This window comes from Mustela erminea, chromosome 6, assembly GCF_009829155.1.
Source record: "Mustela erminea isolate mMusErm1 chromosome 6, mMusErm1.Pri, whole genome shotgun sequence".
NCBI classification, from domain to species: Eukaryota; Metazoa; Chordata; class Mammalia; order Carnivora; family Mustelidae; genus Mustela; species Mustela erminea.
The window spans coordinates 139,141,390-139,165,991 of NC_045619.1; the positions used below are offsets into that span (position 1 = coordinate 139,141,390).

Here is a 24,602-nt window from a genome sequence, read left to right on the forward strand (position 1 = left end):
CCGAAGCTGCGTTTGCATAAAGGTTCTTCTGCAGCGTGGAAAGCTCCTCGTGGTGAGTTGAGGCGGTAGGACGGGAATGCTGTGTGGGCCGGCCACCGTGAGGATAGCCGCGGGTCAGCTCCCAGGGCTCATCACGTCCCAGAGCGTCTCACTAGACTCTTTACCAGAGTGTCGTCTCTTGTCACAGAGTCCTGGCCTCGTCACCTTTCACTTAGGATCATGGACATACTTACCACATCCCCAAAACCCCCTGGAGTTGTGCTTTCTGCCCTACAAAGGCTGCCTCTCCAGCCTTGGGAAGGAGGGAAATCCTGCCATGTCCCCTAGTTTTGTACGTCGGGGTGCTTTCTTCTGTGACAACGTGGTTCCACTGGGGCTGCTTTCCACCCGTCCCCTGCTCCGGTTCCGCCGGCAGCTGGCCATGTGCAGTGTTGCCGTGGAGCAAGTAGCCGCATCCCCAGGTGGCCTCTGAGCTTTCAGGATTGAGCTTCCACGATGAAATTGCTCCTAATGAATATGCTGGCGTATTCATTAGGAATGCACTTGTTACAAACATGCCCTCTTTGTTTCTAGCCCTCCGTTTATTTAATCGACAGGGTCGTTATCAGCCTGTTGGCATGTGCATTGCATTACCGATGCTTTGCTGAATTTTGTTAGCTCGCTACAAGTGCTCTTTAATGGAATGCTTATTATGAATTCATTTTTTAATCACACATCTTGTGTGTATGAGAGGAGAGGTGGTGTGGAAGTGGATTTCCCTGGGGACGTTTAACAATCTCCAGGCAGGGCTGAAATGGATTGACACAGCCAAATGCTTAGTAAAATAAACTCACAGGTAACAGTTTTGCTATTGATCTTTATAAATTACCCTCAAGCAGTGAGTTGAAACGAAAATAGGTTATGCGGTTGTCGCTTTCCTTTATTAAGGAGGATAAAATGCATTTTAACTTACTTAGAGGCTTTTCAGGCAGGCTATCGAGTCGTATTATCAAAAAGAAGCTCAATACATAGATGTGGACGGGGCAGGATGACTTGCAGAAAAATAACCCACCTAAAATCTCTGTGTTTCCTATTTCCAAAGAAACATAAAGGAAAAATGCAAATTGCTTTCTTAACATTTGCTGAATAATTTTGTTCCAGTTACATAAAGATAAAATTGCATTTACAACTTAACCTGCATATGAAGAGTTGTGAATAACCTCAGTTTCTCCCCATGGGTCACGCAAGGATATAGTCTCTGTTATTCACAGGAACCTGTTAATTTCAGTTTATATATTTCAAAATAGATGTTTTCAGTATTGTAATGTCTGATTGAAATGTATAGTAGTGGATGGTTTTGGAAAATTTTATATTTAATTAAAAATAATGCTAGGAGGGAGTTTTGCTTTGAGTATTGGCTGAGTATTTATTGGCTGAATTGACCCTCTGGCAGTTAACTATAGATTCTGGACAGGATACCGAGACAACTACCTTGGGGGTGTGGTGAATGAACAAAAGTGAGCAGATCTAGAGGGGAGCAGGTTGCTTGGAAGGAACATGATGGGTTGTGTGATTTACTTTTTTTTCAGACTTTTTTTGACAGTTGATGTATGAGGTAACAAAACCAGCAATAGAAAAATCATAGTCTTTCTGGCCTGATGAACCAGATAACAGAATGTGGGCAATCACAACTGTTGGAAAGTGAAAGGAGTCACAGATAAGGAAGAGCCAGGAGAGAGAACCACAGATTCTGTGTATAAATTCTGCTTAAGTCTTTTTGGATTGTGTATTTTCCAGGCAAACTCCAGGCAGCCTAGTTAAGGACAAAAGACTGAGTGGGAATTTGAGCTCCTTCTCAAGAGACAGAGTGTGTAGTTTGAGTCCAAACAAGTTAATTGCTTGCTAAAAGAGAAAAAACAACACTTTTGGGAAGAATATAACACAATCCAGAGTCTCTGCCACATAACATTTAAAACATCCAGACTTCAGAGTTGCTCAGCATATGAAGAAATAGGAAAATTCTCAGTAGAAAAGATAATCAATGGAAACCAAACCCAGCATGACCCAGATGTCAGAATTAGCAGACATGTTATTTTAAAGCTCCCATTAAGACTAAGCTTGGTGTAAAGCAGTGATTCCCAAAGTGTGGTCTTTAGGCCAGCAGCTCCAGCATCACCTGAGAACTTGGAAATACAGATTCTGTGACCTTACCTCAAATAAAATGAATCACAAACTTTGGAGGAAGGCCCAGCAGTCTGGTTTTTTGTGTGTTGTTTTTGTTGTTGTTGTTATTGTTTAAGATTTTGTTTATTTATTTGACAGAGAGAGAGAGAGAGAGCGCACATACAAGCAGGGAGAGCAGGAGAGGGAGGATGCAGGACTCAGTCTCAGGACCCTGGGATCATGACCTCAGCTGAAGGCTGACACTGAATCCATGGAGCCATGCAGGGGGCCCCCAGCAGTCTGTTTTTAAAAGGTTCCTCGGGTGATTCAGATGTATCCTAAAATTTGAGAAAAAAGTGAATAAGAAGGTAGGAAGTTCCAGAAGAGAAGTAGAAAGTATAAAAAAGAGAAATTCTAGGACTGAAACATACAATACCTAACATGAGCAAATTCATCAGAAGGCTTCCTGACAGACTGGAGGAGACAGGGGAGAGAGCTGAGGACTTTGAGGATAGAAGTGATCCTATCTGAAGAACTGAGAGAGAAAGAAGATTGGGTGTGAGGAATGATAACAGAATCTCAGGGACCTGAGGGACGATATCATATGTAGTTGGAGACCTAGAAGAAATGGCCACAGAGACTACGGAAGAGAAAATGTAGGAAGAGACAATGGCCAAAAGTTACCAGAGCATCTGAAAATACTAAATGCACAGGTTCAGTAATCTCTGTGGGCCCCAAGTAGCATAAATAGGAAGACACCTGGCATAGTCAAACTGCTGATAGCCAGACATAAAGAGAAAAATCTTCAAAGCACCCAGAGAAAAAATGGTAGATCCCAAATAGAGGAACAGCAGTTTGCATGACAGTGAACTTCACATCAGGGACAAGGGACAGCAGAAGACAGTAAACCAGTGTTTGTAGAGTACTGAAAGAAATCAACCACCACAGCTAATGCTTCCTGAATGAAGAGAGAAACAGATTCTTCACCGAGGAAGATAGACAAATGACAAAGAAACGTGTGAAAAAAATGCTCCACATTTAATTTTAATGCAAATTCAAGTCATGATTAACAAGCACCGGACATGTGTCAGAATGGTTAAAATTGGACAACTTGCCAATACCAAGTGCTGGGGAGGATGTTTAGCCACTGGAATGCCCCACACTGCTGGTAGGAATGCAGTATGATCTATGGAAACTAATTTGGTGGTTTCCTAGAAGGTTTAACATAGTTTTACCATATGGTCCAGCAATTCCTTATCTAGAGAATAAAAGCTACACTCTGGGCTGCATTGTAGTCCCCCAAATACATACAGTGGAAGTCCTAACCCGTAGTACCTCCAGTGTGACTGTATTTGGAATTAGAGTTTTCGAAGAGATAATTAAGGTAACATGAAGCATTAGGGGGAGCCTTAATCCAGTAGGACTCGTGTCCGTATCAGAAGTGGTAATTAGGACACGGACCACATGCATGGAGGAGAGAATGGAGACAACAGAGCAAGAAGGTGGCTGTCTATAAGCCAAGGAGAGTGTCCTCAGAAGAAGCCAACCCCATGACACCGTGATCTCAGACTTCCAGCCTTTGGAACAGCGAGATAAATTGTTATTGTTAAAGCCACCCAGTGTGTGGTATTTTGTTATGGTCTTCCAAGCAGACTCATAAACTCCGTGCACACAGAAACTTGCACTTGAATGTTTATGGCGGCTTTATTCACAATCACCAGAAATTGGAAACTGCTCGAATGTCCTTCAACTGGCAAATGGATGGACTGTGGCACGGCCCTAGAAACTACCCAGCAGTAAAACAGAACGAACTACCCGTTCGTGGAGTAGCATGGATGAGTCCCAGATGCATTTTGCTTCAGTGGAAGAAGCAAGGCTACACTGTGTGGATCCATTTAAAGTGATCTCACGGAAGAGGCAACACTCTCGGAAGAGGACACAGGCGCATGGTCCTGACACGGGGAGCCAGGGAGGGACTGATCACCAAAGGGCCAGTGCAAAGGCTTTTGGAGGTGAAGGGACTGCTGTGCTTGTTGATAGAGGTTATCGCTGCGGGACTCTCTACGCGTTTATTTAACAGCCCGAACTCTCACGGAACAGGGCACCAAAGAGAGTGAATGTTCCTAGGTGTAAGTTTTTTAAAAAGCGAATTAAGAAAATAAATAAAAGGAAGCCAAAGCCACCAATTAAAATAAATACGGTTTCAGATAAAACCGTGGGATGTCACCACCAGCTGACCTCCACTAAAAACAGCGCCCAGGAATGTTCTTCGGGCCACAGGACAGGATGCCAGACGGAGACGCAGGCCGCCTCCCTGCACCCACGAATGTGCCCAGGCCTGCCGCGAGCAGGGCCTACAGGGAAGGAGGAGAACCGTGCGCCTCGGGGATGGCGTAGAAGTAAGGGCGCATGCGGGGCTGGGCAGGAACGGATCCATCGTCTCCTTCAACAGATATCGGTAGGCACCTGCGGCGTGCCGGCAGAGCTCTCACTCTGGGATGCAGATGAGGTCACGGTTCTTCTCCGACCAACGGCGGCAACCCTGTCTGATGGATGAGCTCTGCGTGCCTGTGTGCGCCTGCGCGAGCCTGTGCACCTGCGTGGGTCTGTGTGCGCCTGCGCGTGCCTGTCTGCGCGTGCCTGGGTGCGCCTGCGCCTGCCTGTGAGCGCCTGCACATGCTTGTCCGCGCGTGTCTGATTGCGCCTGCGCGTGCCTCTGTGCGCGCATCCCTGCTTGGCCCGCGGGCCGCTCTGCTGCCGCCCCTGCTGGCTGTGCCCTGGCTCAGTGTCCCGTCTCTCTCTCTTTCAGACCACGTTTAGTCGGGGTTTCACGAAGAACATGAAGCTCGAAGCCGTCAACCCCAGGAACCCAGGAGAGCTCTGCGTGGCCTCTGTGGTCAGCGTGAAGGGGAGGCTGATGTGGCTTCACCTGGAAGGTACGCTGGCCGCGCCCCCGCCCCGGGGAGCCTGGGGTCCGCCTGGAAGCCGCGAGGTACGCGCGCTGCTTCTCGGGAGGAACCCCTGCTGCCTGCCTTGCGCTGGAGCAGATCCTAGACCAGTCAGGGATCTTAATCAAATATAAACTTGTTCGGAGGCGCGCATCTTAACGAGTGATTTCCTGAAGTGGGATGCTGCTGTGATCCTCGTGTCTGGAGCACGGCGGCCCTTTTCCCTCTATGGTCATAAACGCCAGGGTCACAGTTAAATTAACACGGGTCACTAAAACTGCTATTTGAGGTCTTGGTTATTATGAGGATATAATTATATATTTGCATTTTCATATGAATAATACCCTTTACTTTGGTTCCTTCCACCGATGTTTAATTTTACCTTCAAATAGTCACTGGAGATGACTTTCTCCCTAAATATAATAATACACAAGATTTGTTTGTTTAATGATGTTTAAACTGTTTCTCATAGCTCCTTTTTTTTTATAACTGCAGATAATTCAGAGAACATTATGCTTTATAAGCGGAACCATGATCAGATTTTAGATTGAGATAGAACACTGTGGTTTTTTTTATAGGTTATATTTTAACTGAGAAGGAATTAAGTCTGATCTGTAAGGTTTGCCCATTTTTCTGTGCTCTAAATTTTTGCTGTTTGTTTTTTTTTTTAATTTTCCTGGCATTCATAAGTTATTTTAAATGTATATGAAAAAAACAAGACTAGTTATGAATAATAAAGTTAGCTCTCTTGGCCCGTATCTCAACCATCATGCCATGCTCCTACCACCACTGGTATGAAAATTTGCAAGGTCATAGAACTGGTACTAATCTCGTCGTTTTGTCTCTTTAGTAAGTAAGTCTAAGAAGCACCAGAATTCTGAGGCTGATGATCTCGATCTCAGAAATACTGTAGTCCAAGTGAGCAGGAAGGTAGAGAGCAGTGATTGTACGTGAACATTATCTGTGTCGTTAATTCCTAGAAAAGTAGTTTAAAACATACTGTGGTTTAGGGTTTCAAAATCAATGTGCAATAAAAGGAAATTCTCCAAAAGTTGATTGCTTGTGGGATTTTCAAGTAAAATGGCTTGTAGGTGGAATTAGCCAAAAATTAGCCTTATTTTCTCTACAGTAGGTAAAGTTGAGTCAACTGCTGTAGGAAAAATAAGATTCCTCCTGTGATTTCCAGTCCCTACATTAAACCTGCTTGCTTGCCTAATACTGTGCTAAGCCACGTTGCGAGATTGGGGTCTTGCTTGCATTATTAATTGGAAAACAAAAACGGTAGAGTTCACAGCCCATGTTTCACGTTATGATGTAGCATATTACTGTTAAAGTTCTTTGGCAGTCATTATTTATTTAGCAGTTTTTACTTCCAGAGTACTTTACAGCTGTTAATTACCTAACACAGGCAACAGTGAGAGAGTCCTGATTTTTATAGATGGAGAAACAACACTAGCTAAGCTGTGAAGATATGCCTGGGGTCGTTTTCCTTGTCCTCGACATCTTTGTTGGTTAATTTATCAGACCTCACAGCTTTCCAGTTCTTAAAAAGAATGAGAAGCAGCAACATTTAGCCTATATTGAACATTTTTGACAGGCTTTTCTCCTTATTACTGTTTTTCTTTTGATAGAAATTTCTGTTTTTATAGCAAAGAAACGTGAGGCAGCTCCCATCGGCTTATTCTTCAGAGCACTTTCTTATCCTGTAGCAGTGAAATCACCGTTAGGAAGCAGATCAGAAAGTAGATTGTCCATTTTTTTTCCAGACTGACACACTAAAAAAAATCTTTTTTAAATAAACAGTTTGTTGCATATTACCTCCTGGAGTCCTTGGTCAGAATTGTGTTTGATCAAAAAAGTAAAATGCCATTTTGTCCATTTTTCTTGCTTGAATTTGGGGGGTTTTGGGTTTTTTTCTGTTTAGGACCTTCCTGAATATTACTTTTAAAGTCACAGTGGATTTGGTGACCCTTATTTCTCATTGTTTCACAGTTTTATGTATATAATATTTTCTGTCTTCAGTTCTGGGAATAATTGCTAGCGATTCACCATGGTAGCTTTGTGGCTGTTAAATTATTTTTATGATGATGGGGATTCTGATTATAGACCATTTATTTACTTGACACTGTAAATGTAGAAAGTACTTCGTAACAATTTATTAGTTATTTTTATGCATTAAATTGATTTGAAGTAGTTTCAACACATGGCTAATTGACCACTTTTAGGTAATTAAAATGATCATTTTTAATCTAGTTGACTTCTCTTGAAGTCAGTTCTTTAAGTGTCTATAAAAGAGCTGATGTCGAGGAGCGGGCCATGAATGAAATACAGGAGATGGAGGTGGTACTATTTTAGACGCATATTTTAAAAGAATTGCAAGCTCTCACCACTGATGGGTGGCAAGTGCAATTTATGGTGATGGGGTTTTTGTGTTTGCGAGAGGACGTTGTAGTGCTTTCTCTTCTGTGTTAATACTCTGCTTCAGGTGATTTGATCTGTATTTATAAGCGTTGGCCGTGTGGCCTGAGTTGCTCTCGGTGGTGCTGCTCCCAGCCTTGCAATCCCGTGCTCCTGCGTCTACATCCCCACAGGCCACGCCACTTCATTGCCTTCCAGAGCTTTGTCTCCGGGGATAGGATGTGGGTCTCCCACCCGTTCTCAGGGCACCCCCGCTCCCTTCCACCCATCCTGAGGATGCACCCCATTCCCTTCCACCGCCCCCCCTCCCCCCCACCCATCCACAGGGCGTCCCCCCTCCCCCCACCCATCCTCAGGGCACCCCGCTCTCCCTTCCCCTCATCTTCATGCACCCCTGCACCCTTCCACCTGTCCTCAGGGTCCCCCCCTTCTACCCGTCTTCACGACGTCCCCACTCCCCGCTCCCTTCCTAAGAGGGCTTACATGTTTGCTTTCCTTCGCTTCTGTTACCCGCATTATTATTAACAGTTTTCTCCTCTTTAGAAGAGATGTGATAAGCTCCACTTTCCTGGATATATTACTTTTATTTTTCCGGCTGAGGCAGAAATTCCTCCTATGCCATAAAAGGGATGGTGACCAGCAGGCTTCATTTCTGCAGAATTATTTAACTCTTTTAGGCGATGCCGCTACAGAAATTTTTGAAGAGAGCTCTGGAAGGGGACACCAAAACCTGGTTTGCCATTGGAAGCGCTCTTACTTGTGAAGAGGGCAGGGGACTCTCAGCAGGCCTTCTTGTGCTTTGCACGTGAGGAGGGAATGATGCCCTGTAGGTGTTCTTACCCACTGCTTTCGGTTCTGTTTATTATTAAAACACAAACATGCAGAGGACCAAAAAAACGAAGATGACTGAGAATCCGCAGGTCTGTGGAGAGGTATCAAAATCTTTTTTTAAAAAGATTTATTTATTTACTTTTTTTTTTTTTTTTTTTTTTTTTTTGAGAAAGAGAATGAGAATGGGAATGGGCAGGAGGGGCAGGGGGAGAATCTAAGGCAGACATCCCACTGGGTGGGGAGCCCGTCACAGGGCTCGATCTCATGACCCTGGGATCATGACCTGAACTGAAACCCAAGAGTCTTCTGCTTAATGGACTGCACCACCTGGTGCCCCAAGAAATCTTAAGAACAGGGAGCTTTAGTCAGATCCAAATTAGGTTACTACCAAGATCTCTTGGTCTTTACTATTTGCTACCGTCTGAAATCTGGAGAGAACAAAACCTTTCCACACCCAGTCCTGGAGAATCCTGCTGTGTCAGCGTCAGTCTGTGAGTCTGCGGTGAATAGCCTCGGGCAGTAGCTTTCTGGAGTTCGGAATCCCAGGCTGTAGCTGCTGGCTTCACGTCGCACATCGACAAGCACAGGACATGCTGGGCTGCGCCTCTGTGCACCCCGGTTGCCGCGGCCGAGGGCTGTCAGCAGCAGCCCGTGGGCTCTTGGAGTCGAAGCCTCACGTAGAATTTCAGCGGAGGTATTTAAGCACAGGACACAGATGTGAGTTCTCCTTCTCCCCTCCTGAGAAATGCACGCATTTTGGAATTATCTGATTTTCTCTTGGCTCCTTGGCTGTGCGAGGTCAGCCTGCCTCTGCTGCTTTACCATCCTCCACTTGCTCTGAGGGTTAGGCCGGCGTCCAGAGCCAGGGACCTGGGTTGTTAGTGTCAGTGGGAAGGTGCAAACCCTTCACTTTCCACACGAGCCCGTTTGCGGTTTCCCTGTCCTGGTGCTTCTGACTCTCAGTCACTCTGCTTTGTATTTTCTGGAGAGTAAACAGCAAGCTGCCTGCCGGGGGGAGGGAATGGTGCCCTGTAGGTGTTCTTACCTACTGCTTTCAGTTCTGTTTATTATTAAAACACAAACATGCAGAGGACCAGCACAGTCAGCGAGGGAAGGGGTGATCTAACTGCTTCTTGGGGACACTTGGGATCAGCTGCCTTTCCTCTGTTCCAGACCGGCCGTCCATTGCCTCTCAAAGCCTCCCTGTCTGTCTGCCACGCGCCCACTTAGGGCCTCGAGGCTGGATCGTCTTGCTTCTTGCCTTCCTTGTCCTCTTGCTCTGTAGAGCTCCGAAGAGTGGGTGAATGAGCGTGTGGGCAAATCAAGTGCCCGAGGTAACGTGCTAAGTAGGGCTAAGGAGGTTTCCTGCCCGAGCCCCTCGGTGGCAAACTTGATTCCATGAGGCATAGGGATGAGGGCCCAAGCCAGGTGGCCATGAAGATATATTTAACGGAGGGCTTAGGCCGTTCCTGTAGCAGATTCCTGGAAAATTCAGTCTGTTTTGGACAAGTGATTGTACTAGAACTGAGAATGTGCAGAAATTCCTAGAATGGTCACAGTTCCACAATGGCTGTTTACATTTGTGATGAGACGGGCCCATTTGAGAATCCGGTGTGGGTGACTGACACTCAGGAAAAGGCATTTGCACATGTATGCAGTTTTGGGTGCAACTTCAGACCATCCACAGAGCCTCTCAAAACCATTCTTGGACGGGCCTCCTTGAAATTCATGCACCCCAGATCGGAACCCCTGTAGGAGACATTCTCAGGATATATCAGTAGATACTAGTTTTGTGTCATCCACTGTGTGGCTTCTAGCCACGGGTGGCTCCTTTGTTTTAAGTTAAATGGAATCATAATTTCGGTTCTTGCATTGGGCTGTCTATGGTCATGCACTGTCACGTGAGGCAGGAGGCTGCTGTTTGGGGCAGCTCCTGGACGTCCGCCTCCTTCCAGAAGGTTCTTTTGGGCAGCACTAGTTCCAGATGCTCCGCTTGAGGAAGAAGTGAGCCCCTTAGGCCTGTCGAGGCTCAGAACTCAGATTTTCTTGGGGTGTGGGAGCAGTAACACGCAGTGTCCTCTGATCAGTAGCTCGGTGCCAGGCTGTACATTTCATTTATCATCCAGGGGAGTGAGGTTTTAGGACTCCGAGAACTTAGAAACAAGATGGAGAGTCTCTCTGCTCCGGGGTCAGCCAAGAAGCACGTGTTTCGAGCAGGACAGGATTGTGCCGGGAAGCAAGGTCCCTCTGTTACCACTGAGCAAGCTCTTCTTCTCAAGCACATGGTGGCATCCCCCAAGGGCAGGAAGCTTTAGTTGCTGGTCTGCTGTGGGCTTCAGCCACGAAGCGTGTCGAGGGTACAGTGGCACCGCGGCCGCAGCTCTAGCCACCCCTAAAGCTTCTTAAGAACAGAAATGGGAGTATCGAGTCTGACTGTTCCAGACTTCACGGCCTCGCTTGCTGGCGGTGAGAACCACGGGAAGATCACCCTGCCTCGTGCTGTCCTCTCACCTCCCACAGGTAGAAAACCGCCAGGGGAGCTGCCTTTGTCCCTGGGATCTAGCGCGCAGGAGACGCTGGGAGCTCCGTGTCTCAGATCTCCATCCGCTCTTGGCCATAACCAGCTTTTCCCTTTGCCTGCCTGGTCAAGAGAGAAGACCTGGTTCTGCGGCAAATAGAACATACAAGGTCTTGGATCACCTGCTGGCCTGATGGAGGTGTATCCCTTTCATGGAGGCGGCTGCTGAACTGGTTATCACCTTGAAACAAAGTAACGATGCCAGGCGCGCCTTGTTAACTCCGCTGCCATTTGGGCCAGCATCCGAGTGTCCGCACGAGCATCTGAGTATCCGCGTGAGCATCTGAGTGTCCGCGCATCAGCGGGGAGACCGTGCATTTGCGTGGATGACTGGCGCCCCCCAGGACCGATGTCTAGTGATTACTTTCCTGCCTCCGGCCCTCCTCACAGCCCTGTCTTCTGTTTCTCTTGCTAAGGAGTTTGAACATATTCTCCATCTCTGGCTTTGGTTGGTTGTTTCTGGTTTTTTCCTTATGATGCTTTTTCTCCGCGAGTTTTCCCACCGTCGCTGATGATTCTCCGTCTGTAGGTTGGCCCCTTCCCTTCTTCTCTTTGCAGCATTCAAGCCATACTGACCCCTCCTTCCAAGCCTCCCCTCCATCTCTCTTCCAGAATACTGTGCCAGGCACAGACTCTTTCTTCGATGAGCATTCCTGGCTTTACTTTTTCAGCTTCCCTCACGTAAAGGTCAGAGCTCTCTGAAGTGCTTTTCTTCCCCAGTGCCTGTGTAATCTTGTCTCTCTGTGGCTTTGGGAGCCGTTCTGTGCTGACAACTCCAGCACTCATGGCAGACCCCCCCACCAGTCCTAGTTTTAGTTGCCGGCACAGTGTCCCCCAGCCAGATGTCAGTTGTTACCCCGACATTTGCTCTGCTTGAGTTTCCCCTCAGACCCACGTGAGAAGCTCAGAGACCATCCAAGCCAGCGCATGGCTGCCCATGGCCCGCCACTGTGACCAGGGCATCCCCTCGGCAACCAGTGCCCCTGCCTGACTCTGTCTTCATGTCCCCCGGCCGCCCTCTGGCCCAGGTCTTCATCCCCCGCCCCCGCAGTTGTTCCCCGGCTGCTGCCCTGCCACCCTCACGGGGCCCTAGGGGTTCATGTTGTAATACAGCAGCCATGGCTTCCTCCTCCTTCTCAGTCCGTCTGTCTGTCTCCTGGAGTCAGGTCTCCTGCTCCAGCGCGGATTCGGCAGCCCCCTCTCCCATCAGTGTTACCTCCCTGCGTGCCATCAGAACGGAGAGCTTACGACGTCTGCAGACATCCTGGCCCTGTCACTGGCGCTGGGGGCCGCTGTGCGGGACTGTGCTCCTGTCTTTGTCTATCACGCAGCACAGTGTTTGGACGAGAGTTCGTGTGCATTTTGCTCGCTAAATAGCTGACTAGTTGCTGACTAGATAAGAGGCATAAATAAAATCTGTGTTTCCGAACAAGAAAGTGATTTAAGAGACAGCAGTCCCTTAAGAACTGCTAGCAGGTTCTTTGAAATAATTAATAAGATCGATGAACCCCTAGCCAGACTTAATAAAAAAGGAATAAGAAAGGACCCAGATTAATAAAATCTTGAATGAAAGAGGAGAGATCATGACCAACACCAAGGAGATAAAATTTTAAGAACATATTATGAACAACCATATGCCAATAAATTAAGCAATCTGGAAGAAATGGATGCATTCCTGGACACATAGAAACTACCAAAACTGAAGGAGGAAGAAATAGAAAACCTGAACAGACCCAAGCCAATAGACCCTTAACCAACAGACCCATAACCAGCTTCAAACCAAGTGAAGCAGTAATCAAAAATCTCCCAACAAAACAGAGTCCAGGGCTAGATGGCTTTCCAGAGGAATTCTGCCAAATATTTAAAGAAAAATTAGTACCTATTGTTCTGAAACGGTTTCAAAAAATAGAAATGGAAGGAAAACTTCAAACTTGTTCTATGAGGCCAGCATTACATTGATTCTAAAACCAGACAAAGATGCCACCAAAAAGGAGAATTACAGACCAATACCCCTGACAAACAAGGATGCAAAAATTCTCATCAAGATACTGGCCAATAGGATCCAACGGTACATTAAAAAGATCATTCACCACGACCAAGTGGGATTTATTCCTGGACTTCAGGGGTGGTTCAACATTCGCAAATCTATCAACATGATACGTCATTAATAAGACAAAGGACAAGAACCATGTGGTCCTCTCAACTGATGCAGAAAAAGCATTTGACAAATACAACATCCTTTCTTAAGACTCTTCACAGTGTGGGGATAGAGGAAACACACCACAAGATCATAAAAGCTGTATATGGAAAGCTTACAGCAAATAGCATTCTCGTGGGGGAAAAACTGAGCTTTACCCCTAAGGTGTGCAGTACGACGGATGCCCATTCTCACCACTGTTGCTCAGCCTAGTACTGGAAGTCCTAGCCCCAGCAATCAGACAAAAAAAAGAAATAAAAGGCACCTGAAAAGCAAAAAGAAGTCTAACTCTGAGTCTTTGCAGGTGACCTGATACTTTATGTGGAAAACCCAAAGACTCTACCCCAAAATGGCTGGAACTTTGAGAGCAAAATTCAGCAATGTGACAGGATAAAAAAATCAGTGCATAGAAATGAATTGCATTTCTATATACTAATGAAGTGACTGAAGAAAGGGAAATTAAGAAATCATTCCCATTTATAATAGCACCAAAAACCATAAGATACCGAGGAATAAACCTAACCAAAGAGGTAAAGGATCTGTACTCAGAAAACTATAAAGTACTCATGAAAGAAATTGAGAAAGGCACAAAGAAGTGGAAAAACATTCAATGCTTATGGATTGGAAGAACAAATACTGTCAAAATTTCTATTCTGCCCAGAGTAATCTACATACTCAGTGCAACCCTATCAAAATACCATTGGCATTGGGGTGCCTGGGTGGCTCAGTGGGTTAAAGCCTCTGCCTTTGGATCAGGTCACGATCCCAGGGTCCTGGGATTGAGCCCCGCTTTGGGTTCTCTGCTCGGTGGGAAGCCTGCCTCCCCATCTCTCTCTTTCTCCCTCTCTGCTTACTTGTGATCTTTGTCTGTCAAATAAATAAATAAAAACTTAAAAAAAAAAAGTACCATCGACATTTTTCACAGAGCTGGAAGAAATAATCCCCAAATCAGTATGGAACCAGAAAAGACCCGAAATTGCCAGAGGAATGTTGAAAAAGAAAACCGAAGCTGGGGACATCACAATGCTGGACTTCAAGCTCTGTTACAAAGCTGTCATCATCAAGACAGTATGGTACTGACACAAAAACAGACACGTAGATCAATGGAACAGAATAGAGAGCCCAGAAATGGACCCTCAGCTCTGTGGTCAGCTGATCTTCCACAAAGCAGAAAGGAATGTCCAATGGAAAAAGGATGGTCTCTTCAGCAAATGGTGTTGGAAAATTGGAAAGCCACATGCAGAATAAAACTGGACCATTTTCTTATACCATACACAAAGATAAACTCAAAATAGATGAAAGACCCAAATGTGAGACAGGAATCCATAAAAATCCTAGAGGAGAACACAGGCAGCAACCTCTTCAACCTTGGGTGCAGCAACTTCTTGCTAGACACATCTCCAAAGGCAAGGGAAACAAAGGCAAAAATAACTATTGGGACTTCATCAAGATAAACAGTTTCTGCACAGCAAAGGAAATAGTCGACAAAACTAGAAGACAGCCTACAGAATGGGAGAAGATATTTGCAAATGTCTAATCAGATAAAGGGCTAGTATCCAAAATCTATAAAGAACTTATCAAACTCAACACCCAATGAACAAAAAACATCCAGTGAAAAAAAGGGGAGAAGATATGAACAGACACTTCTCCAAAGAGTATGTACAAATGGCCAACAGACACATGAAAAAATGGTCAACTCGGCATCAGGGAAATACAAATCCAAACCATAGTGAGATACGTTCTCACACCAGTCAACAGCAAAAATTAACAAGGCAGGAAACAACAAATGTTGGTGAGGATGCAGAGAAAGGGGAGCCCTCCGACACTCTTGGTGGGAATGCAAGCTGGTGCAGCCACTCTGGAAAACAGCATGGAGGTTCTTCAAGAAGTTAAAAATAGAGTTACCCTATGACCCAGCAGTAGCCCCCAGATACAGATGTAGAGATCCAAAGGGGCACCTACATCCCAAAGTTCATAGCATCAGTAGCCAAATTGAGGAAAGAACTACGATGCCCTTCCGCAGATGAATGGCTAAAGCAGATGTGGTCCGTATACACTATGGAATATTACTCAGCCATCAGAAAGGATCTACACTTACCATTTACAGCGATGTAGATGGAACTGGAGAGGATTATGCTAAGTGAAATAAGCCAGTCAGAGAAAGACAGTTATCATATGGTTTCAGTCCTACGTGGAACATAAGAAACATTACAGAAGAGGATGGGAGAGAAAACTGAACAGGAGGAAATCAGAGAGGGAGACAAACCGTGAGAGACTCTTAACTCTAGGGAACAAACTGAGGTTGCTGGAGGGAAGATGGGTAGGGGATGGGGTAGCTGGGGGATGGGCATTGAGGGCACGTGGTGTGGTGAGCGCCGGGCATTACAACGGAATGAACCTCTGAAACCAATAATGATATGTTGGCTAATTAAATCTAAAACAAAGAAAAAGATCTGCTCTCTTGCCAACTGAATTTTGAGCCAGTGAGATATTTTACATATGTAAGTTAACATTCAGAACCTCTCTGGCCAGCTTTTTCCTATGCTTGGGTCAGTTCCAGTAAATCGACGGGAATCCCGTGAAATTGCACCTTCCTCAGACCTGGTGCCTCGGGGTCCCAGGCAGGGACCGGAGTCTGCATTTGGGTGTCACCCTCTGCAGATGGTACTTCCGTGTGCGCTGGGGTTCATAAAGGACTCTTGAGATCTAATGGGTGAGGTGTGGCATGGCTTAAAGGGACTCGTGTTGACGTGACCCCTTTTGGGTAGGAGACCAGGTGTGGAAAACTGCCCCTTAAGCCTTTCTGTACTTTGTGGAAAAGTCAGGTGGTTAATAAGCATTTCGCAGAGATTGCAAAAATCAAGGGAAAATGCAAATGCGAAAGTAATTATATTTCAAGCCAGTGTGGGTGGTTTTAAAATCTTTAAAAGGAGGTATGGCCTGCATGAGACAATTTTGGGAGAAGCTGCCTCAGCAGATCGGGCTGAGAGCACGTTAAAGAGGGCCGTTGGAGAGTGGGAGCTGTCTGTGGGCACAGAGTTTTAATCCTCCCAAATCTGTTTTGTTCCCAAAGCTGAGGCTCGATTTAGACGGGTTCTTGGTGACTAGCAGCAGAAATGGGCCGGCTCTTCTAGGCAAGATGCGAATTGAGGGGGAAGGCTTTTTTTTTTTTTTTTAAAGATTTTTATCCATTCATTTGATAGACAGAGAGAGATCACAAGTAGGTAGAGAGGCAGGCAGAGAGAGAGGGGGAAGCAGGCTCCCCGCTCAACAGAGAGCCCGATGCGGGGCTCGATCCCAGGACCCTGAGATCATGACCTGAGCTCAAGGCAGAGGCTTAAACCACTGAGCCACCCAGGCGCCCCGGGGGAAGGCTTTTGATGGGGGTCTGGGGGAGCACCTCTCCAAAGGCTTTGCTGCAGGAACCCGCAGAATTTGCCCTTGGGATAGTTGTGACACCTGACCGACCGCCTTCTTGTTGTCGTCTGCCCGCACTGAGGGCAGGTCTGGCTTCTTCCCCTTCTGTGGGAGGCCGTGGTGATCGCCTTATCTGGGGAACTCCGCAGGAGGGATGTGAGGCTCCGGCAGGAATGGGACGATGCCAAACAGACCCAGCCAATCCAAACCGCAAGCCGAAGCGAGAACGAGAGGAAGGAAGGAGGTCATCTGAAACGCCGCTGGAGTTAGACTTACTCAGGGTCAAGTCGCGGATCCGCCCCTCGCTGCTCTTCGATCATCTTCTGTGCCTCAGCTTACTCATCTGCAAAATGGGGCTGTGTCTGTTCCCTGTCCCTCAGGGTCTTTGTGAAGATTAAACATTCGGGGAAGTGTCGGGCCCGATGTCAGTGCTTGCAAGTTTGTAGTCCTTCAGGCATCTGTCTCTCCGCTCACACGTCTGATCCCACTTCTGTAGTTCCCTCCAGACCGCCTGTTCCCTGTCACATCCTGATCTCGCTGCGCACAGTTTGCCTGCTTCCTCCTTAGAAATTTGGCTCCACGGCTGACAAAGGGACGTGACAGTCTGGCTTGGTAGGTGGGTCTTTGTAGGGGGAAGCAGGTGGCCGGATGGCCCCTGGGGTTTCTGGCACTCAGATCACGGGAGCACTTTCCCTCGCCAACACCTTACCTTTCCATCCCGTGCTTGAGCCCGGCCCCGTTTGCTGTAGCCTTTGACTCTGAATGAGGGTACTGAGCAAGGCTACCTGGCTTCCTTAAATACCTCTTGCTTTTCTTCCTTTCGCACCTTTTAACAGAAGTGTGGGGCTGGTTCTGATTCTCTTCCTAAGCCTCTTCCGGAGGGCAGGTGCAGCTTTGTGGAAGGGAACAGTATCCAGTGAGGGGATGACGCAGTCTCTGGATGTGGCACATGGCAGAACTATTTTAAGGTTCCAAAGTGACTCTTAACAAATTTACATGCTTTGTGAATATGGAACATCTCTGTCCTCGTAGCAAAATGATTCGTCATAGTGTGGTTTTATTTCCCATTACGGTCACTTGCCCGTCATTAATCTGGCCTCTGTGGCAGTAGGGTCTGTGCGTGAAACTCTTTTTGTTCTTGGAGCATTTGTGTTGTGTGATTATTGTAGTGATAGTGAGTTTGTGATTATAAATTAGTTGATTCATTCGCAAGGGCCAAAAATACATGAAAGTGTCCATGGTCAGAGTCTCTCTCCCACTCCTGCTCCTGTCCCTCGGTGCCCTAGTTCCTTCCCCAGCAGACGCCCACTGTATTAGAATTTTACACTTGGTTCCAGATTTGTCTTATGCACATATAAATATATGTTATTTCCCCCTTTTTTAAACAGATGGTAGCATACTACATATCCACAGTGTTCTGTACTCTGCCTTTATTTGACTCAACATATACATATACATCTTTATATATAAGTATACAAAGAGGTTTCTCATCCTTTTTTTACAGTGGCAGAAGATCCCGTCATATGGTGTACCAGAATTTATTGAAGTACTTTCCCATAGATAGAGATTGAGGCTTCTTGGTGGTTTTTGAGATGAAAGTTCTGGATAAGGATAAGCAAGTAGAATTCGTATTGATGGATGCAGCTAAAATGAACTCCAGGGTTGAGCATGACCTTGTGTTGTTCACAGAGGGTGTCCTCTAAAATGGTAAGACTATTGCAGTAGTCCACTAAGCTCTGTATAGGTAGTTGTGGAAACACTAGAATAATCAAGGATAATCGCATACATTTGTAATGGATTATTTTCTAAGCTAGTGGGTCGCTGGTCTTGGAAAATAGTGGGTTATTTTTTATAAAGATTATTCCGAGTCCAGCCAGCTGTATCTAGCTGTAGATATGTCCTAGTTCCTAGGACATAAGGAATCGATACCCATCATTCAGAATAGGATTGGAAAAGTTTCACAGTCAGGAAAATGTTTCTGGGAGATAAATAACCCAGTTTTCCATCTGTTCCTATTCAGTGGATGCCTTAATGGGTCAGATTTGAAGGTGCAGGGAAGGCAGGATTATAACCTTCTTGAAGATGTCGTCGCTGTCACGTTGCAGCTCATAAATATTTGTTCTGAATGCAGAGCATGACTGAAGAATTTTAAAGCATGGTAGAGACAGCCATATAAATATATGACTGTATACGTTGCTTTGGAAGTGTATATATTAAAGCATTAATAGCAAGTGATGTTTGAGCCAGCAGAATATTGGAAGATCAAGGTCATGATTCAGGAAGGAACAGGCTATCAAGTTCACCTTATGCTTCTTTTCGAAGTACTACTTTGACCTTGAAAATCTTACTTGTACCTAAACATAAGTCTGGAGATACATATATATGTTGTAGATGAATTCAGCCCATTGGCAACATTGTTGAGTAGCTGGGAAACAGGTGCTGTCCTTGTGAGTCTGGAGAAGAAAAGACAGCTTGCAGACCCTCTAGAGAGCCAGGCGCCCTCCAGGACAGGAGCGGTCACTTCCTCAGTGAAGCCACCCAGGGAGTTTACTTCTTGTCTGTTTTGGACGTGGTCTTGTTTGTTAGACGGTCTCTTTGGCGAGTACATTAAGTACCCGTGGAGTCGTAATGGGGGACAGAAATGATTTCCATTCACTCAGCTGGGGAGAACTGGTCCCCACAAACCTGCTTGCATTCCTTTAGCTTATGTACCCTTCGAATTATTGGGAGCATTAAGGAGAGAGAAGGTTAGGATTGATAATCATGGTACTTGCTCTCTTGGGGAAGGAATCCAGAGCTGGGAATGACCTTGGTGGTGATCACACGGCGTGCCTCGGCGTGTTCGGGTGCCGCGAGTGCAGCAGTGTTGGGCTAGCGCTGAATTGGAACCGCGTCTGTGGAACAGCGTGCTGCTTTCTCACGGAATCTCCTGTACCACGAGGAGCTGGGGGGAGGGCCCGATGCAGCAGACGTCAGCGTTACAGTGGTTGGGACCATTTTGTGTCTGTTGGAATTGAGCTTCGTGACATTCAGTTTGGGGGGAGGTAGGATTTAAAACTCCTCAGATGGGGAGTGGTGACGTGGGCGGGTGTTGCGGGGGGGGCGGGGGTTGTTGACTGCGTTGTTTTCTCGTGTTGCTCCATGAAGCAGCCAAGGCAAAGCGAGAGGAAGTCTTAATAGAGGTCACGTCTTTCCATTCGTAGTTCATGAGTGTCTTCCCTCAGTGCTGTTGGGTTTTCTGTTTTCCCCCAAAGAACTATTGATTCAGTATCGAATTTTCTCCTTTTCACTAGTTTGCTGGGTTCCAAGTGTGTCCTCTGGCCAGAGCTCTCCTTGAGAGCTTTGCTTACCTCACAGGCAGATTTCCTCTCTCAGAGTCTCCGAGCTGTGCTGACAATTTATCACAAGGCACGAGTAGATCCATGAAACGGGGTGACTTTTAGGCAGACCCCGCTAGAAAAGACCCTTCCGCATAAATGGCTTTTGTGGGATGGGACATGACCGAAGCCTGCAGGCCACCCATGGAGTTCAAAATAAGTAACCCCCGTCAAACCGACGAGTGAGCCCGCTCCCTAGGGGAACTGTCTGTGTGTCTTGCTCAACAGCCACGTTGCCATGCCCAGCTGGTTCTTTCCATGGTAGTCTTAACCTTCATGAATTGAAGGTCAGCCTTTGCTGGGTGTCAGACGAAGTGTGTCTTGGTGGCCCCAGCTCGGGCCCGTTTCCGTTTTTATTAAAGGCACTTTTGGGAAAGGGTTGGCCTTGTTCCCTCTGCCAGCTTTTCTGCCCCCCCCCACCCCACACAGGAAGTAGCTTGGATCTTCTGGATCTCCACTTGCTTTGCACCCCTTGTACTCCGGCTGTTTGGTACTTCAGGTGCTGGTATCTGTCATCAGACTGGGCTCGGATGAACGGTCCGGGGAGCGAGATCCTTGTCTCCGTGATGCTTCTGGGCTCCTTTCTTCTGGGTCTCCGTGGTAATGTCTGTACCCGTTGTCTTGACCTTCCCGATGCAGGTCTGCAGACTCCTTCCCCTGAGTTCATTGTTGACGTGGAGTCCATGGACATCTTCCCCGTGGGCTGGTGCGAAGCGAACTCGTACCCTCTGACCACACCGCACAAAACCATCTGTGAGTATCGCCCAGGTGGGAGCTAGCGTGGATGGTGTCCGGGGCTCGGGAGGTGAATAGACTGTGTTGTAAAGAGACTGTAGCCAGGTTGTAAAAAACAATGTTTTTATTTCATGGATGCTTCCAGTACCTTTGAGAGATGGAGATTTGGAAGCATCTTACAGGTAGACAAGCTAAGTCAGGATGGTGTGGCAGGTGAAGGTCCATGGAGTGGCAGAGGTAAAATAGAAAATAAACGTAATAAGACCTGTAAAGATTGTATAAAATGATATATAAATAGATTTTTAAAAAACTAAGTCTTCAGTTTAAAGTTCATTATTTTGATTAGAGAAAATTCAAGCTAAATGCCATGGGGATTTTTGTTTATTTAATTTTTTTTGTTTCTGTTTTGAGGTGGGGAGAGAGAATGCATGAGCGGGGTGGGGAGGGGCAGGGGACAGAGGGAGAGACTCTCAAGCAGGCTCCCCTCAGCACAGAGCCCGACTTGGGGCTCGGTCTCAAGACCCTGAGATCACAACCTGAACTGAAACCAGGAGTCAGGCACTCAACCCACTGAGCAACCCAGGAGCCCCCAGATACCATTTCTCTATCATGTCGGAGGAACAACTGATTTTTCTCGTGAGGTTTACCCTAAAAGAATCATAATTGGTCCTAATAGTTACTGACATAACATATAAAAACTTAACTACTCTCAGCACTAACTAACCAGTGAGATTTCAACTTTGCTTTGAAAAGTACATAATATGACATCTTTCTGATCACAAAAAGGCAAAATTAAAACAGTATTTAGTAGTTAACCCAGCAGCTAACTCTGTCTGTCTCTTAAATATATACAACAGTGTGTGTTTTAACATAGGTTACTGTAGCTCATTATCCTGAGATCGTACCATTTAAAACTCTTCAAAACTAATCAGTTTTGCCATTTCTTATTCCACCCTAATGTTTACCAGAAGTGTTAGTTTAAATTACATAGCCACTCTGGAAGCAGTATGGAGCTTCCTCAAAAAGTTAAAAATAAATAAAAAAGTAAATCTACCCTACAACCCCGTGATTGCACTAGGTATTTATCTGGAGGACACAAACATAGTGATCTGTTTAATCTTACTGAATGCAGGGAATTCTATTTAGACTTCATTTCTGATGAGTCAGAGCCTCTTTTAGATTTATTTATGTTAGAGAGAGATTGAGAAGGGAGGGAAGAGCGTGGAGAGGCGGTACGGAGCAAGAGAGAAGGACACGGGGCTCGATCTCACGACCTTGAGATCATGACCTGAGCGGAAACCAAGAGTCAGGTGCCCAACCAACTGCACCCCCACGCGCCCCGAGTCAAAGACTTATTTTAATGCTAGAGGAAATTAAAGTTGTGAGAATGCAGTAACTTTTCAGTGTTTAAATTGTTACTTTGAAACTGACCCAGTTCAATGGGAAGATGTTATTAGAAAATGCCTTTGCCCAACTTGCAAACGAAGCTGACTGTCTTTTTGCCCTTTCTTGCCTGTTTTACAGCACAAAAGAAGAGAAAGATTGCAGTCGTGCAACCAGAAAAACAGTACGTTTCTGTTTCTGTTTTTTCCCAAAACTTAGGGGAGCTAAGCTCCATAGAGCCGTCGTTAGAGAGGATCGGAGCACGGCGGTTTGTATTGGGGGTTAGTTCACAGTTGGCGCAGTCACAGAGGGGGTCGTAGATATACCTGTCTTTATGATGCACCTGTTACATGCGAGACACAGGCTCTGCTCCGCCAGGGATCTCTTCTCCGGTTTGTAGTTTCTCCCTCCCGGTCCTCGTCGGCACACCTGGAGGGCATCCTGGCCCCACACATGGAGAGTGACGGCGCCTCGCTCTCCCCACCCGCACTCCACATGCAGGCGTCACGGGTCACTGCTGGCCCGGTAGGCAGACTGTCGTCTGAGGCCAGCTCTGCAGGCCCAGCAAGGTGTCCTCGAAGCTGCTTTATTGCTCCGCATCTCAGCATCCTCTTGTATGAAGCACCTGATTCTTGGGGGTTTCTTGAAGATTAAATTAGATTTCTTGTGACAAAAATGTCATGGTTAACTCAGTGTATATTACCCCCGGTTTCAGTTGTAATTTTAGGGAGAAAAGGTATCAAGTGGTGTGCGTACATGGAATATGTTTTTGAAAGTTTGCCATCGTTAGTAGCATTTATGTATATATATTTTATATATTGAAGAGCAGCTAAGGTCCACTACAATACACAACCTTTGCAACGTGGTTCTGTTTTCTTAATAAAAATACACCAGTAGAAGTGAATTCAAGAACAGCATTTTTCTCGGGTTCCCAGGTTTAATTGTAAAATGAAATTGAATAATAAGTGCATCGCTATTTGAATGTGAGTAACAGTGAATAACAGGGCATTTTCAGTGCATTTGTGTCTAAGCTCCATGTAGCAGGTTAATAATCTGACTCCAGTGTGGTCTGGATAACACTGAAACCGAGAGCAAACAATAGACGGTCCCATCACTGAACCCAAATCCGAATCTGTAACTCCTCAGTCTGTAGTCCATGGGCCCGTGGCCCCCGCCCTGCGCTTGTACCAGCCCAGACAGCTCCATAAGACACACTCACTGCTGGGCCTGTCTCCGAATCCCCCGACTTGGGATGTCTTCAGTGGGGCCTGTGCGTCTGTGCATCTGACACTTTTCCGGGTGGCACTGGTCCACGAGTGTGTGGACCCCACTTTGAGAACCAGCACGGAGAGGACCCCACTGAGATCTCATAATGGTTCGCTCTGCATTTGTGTCATTTTTCAGTGATGTGGTTTCCACACCGCCATCCTGGGTGCCCTGTGAAAACCAGCGCACCTCTTCCCCCTGGGGCTACATTCTCTGTTCATTCAGCAGCTTTTTACTGAACTAGAACACAAACTCTGCTCTAGGCTAGGCTGACTGTTCTTTCTAGGACCCGTCCATTCATAGGCTTTCTTTGGAGGTCTTTTTAGTGTGGCCATGACCCACACAAGCAAGGCACCAAAAATTGAAGGCCAAGTAGTTCTCAGACACTAGTCTGTAGAAAGTACCAGCTTCTTCTGTCGAAGGGAAGTCTGAGTTCCATTAAAATCTATGCAAGTTGATGTTTCTTTGTGTCTAAAATATAATGAAGGGCATTATGACGATTCTACAGCAAGAGACAAAGGCAGGGGCCTCCTTGAAGAACATCACTGGTCAGGGATGACCACATGAGGGGCAGACGTGCCATTGGCTTTACTGCATGCTTGGATTTCCGTGATAGTCGCTATAAGTTGGGAAAAGACTTAATTAGGTTAATTAATTTAATTAGTTATTTTGTTCGTTGCATTTCTTCTCAAGTGTGCAAGCCGTGATGGTTGTATTTTCTTGATCAACAGATTGCCATCCACAGTGCCTGTTGAGAAAATACCTCATGACCTTTGTTTATTCCCTCACCTGGACACTGCAGGTAAGCGAACCCATCCACGGCCGGCCATCCTGTCCTGATCTGGGAGTGGAGACGTGCATGTGGTTTTAGGTCAATAGAAGAACATCTCTACTTTAAGTTCATTCTCCTTGGTGCTCTTGCCGCTTATTAACACATACCTATTAAAAAAAAATTTCTAAACCAGATTCTCTGCTTCTTGTGTCTCTTGGTCCGTGGCTCTAGACTGTTCTCTCAGTCTTCAGGAGAAGAGTCCATGTGTTCCTTGGGAATTTGAGCCCAGTTAGGGATGTATGTCGTAGATGGTCATGTGCAAGGAGAAAGAATTGAAAATATTATTATTAGGCACCCATTTTTTTTTCACATTTTTTTGTCATCCCACTTGCATTTTTCCATTACTGGTTAATATTTAAGTCCCTGTGGGCTTTTGAATTGTTCCTTAAAACCCTCTGTGTTTGAAAGCTGAGAGTGAATAATTTGTTTTTTAATGTGTGAAGTTCTATATCTTACAATGACCTTTGAAAACAAATGT

The 24,602-nt window shown here is 46.1% G+C and overlaps 1 protein-coding gene across 2 annotated transcripts in view; it reads left to right on the forward strand.

Annotated features, from left to right (window-relative positions):
• Nucleotides 1-24,602, forward strand: part of SFMBT2 (Scm like with four mbt domains 2) — a 222,691-nt gene that overhangs the window by 160,118 nt on the left and 37,971 nt on the right. For both annotated transcript variants that reach the window (XM_032349795.1, XM_032349796.1), the window contains exons 11-14: nucleotides 4,952-5,078; nucleotides 20,548-20,661; nucleotides 22,168-22,210; nucleotides 24,024-24,094. In XM_032349795.1, the coding sequence (XP_032205686.1) occupies nucleotides 4,952-5,078; nucleotides 20,548-20,661; nucleotides 22,168-22,210; nucleotides 24,024-24,094 (355 nt within the window). The remainder of the gene's footprint in view (nucleotides 1-4,951; nucleotides 5,079-20,547; nucleotides 20,662-22,167; nucleotides 22,211-24,023; nucleotides 24,095-24,602) is intronic.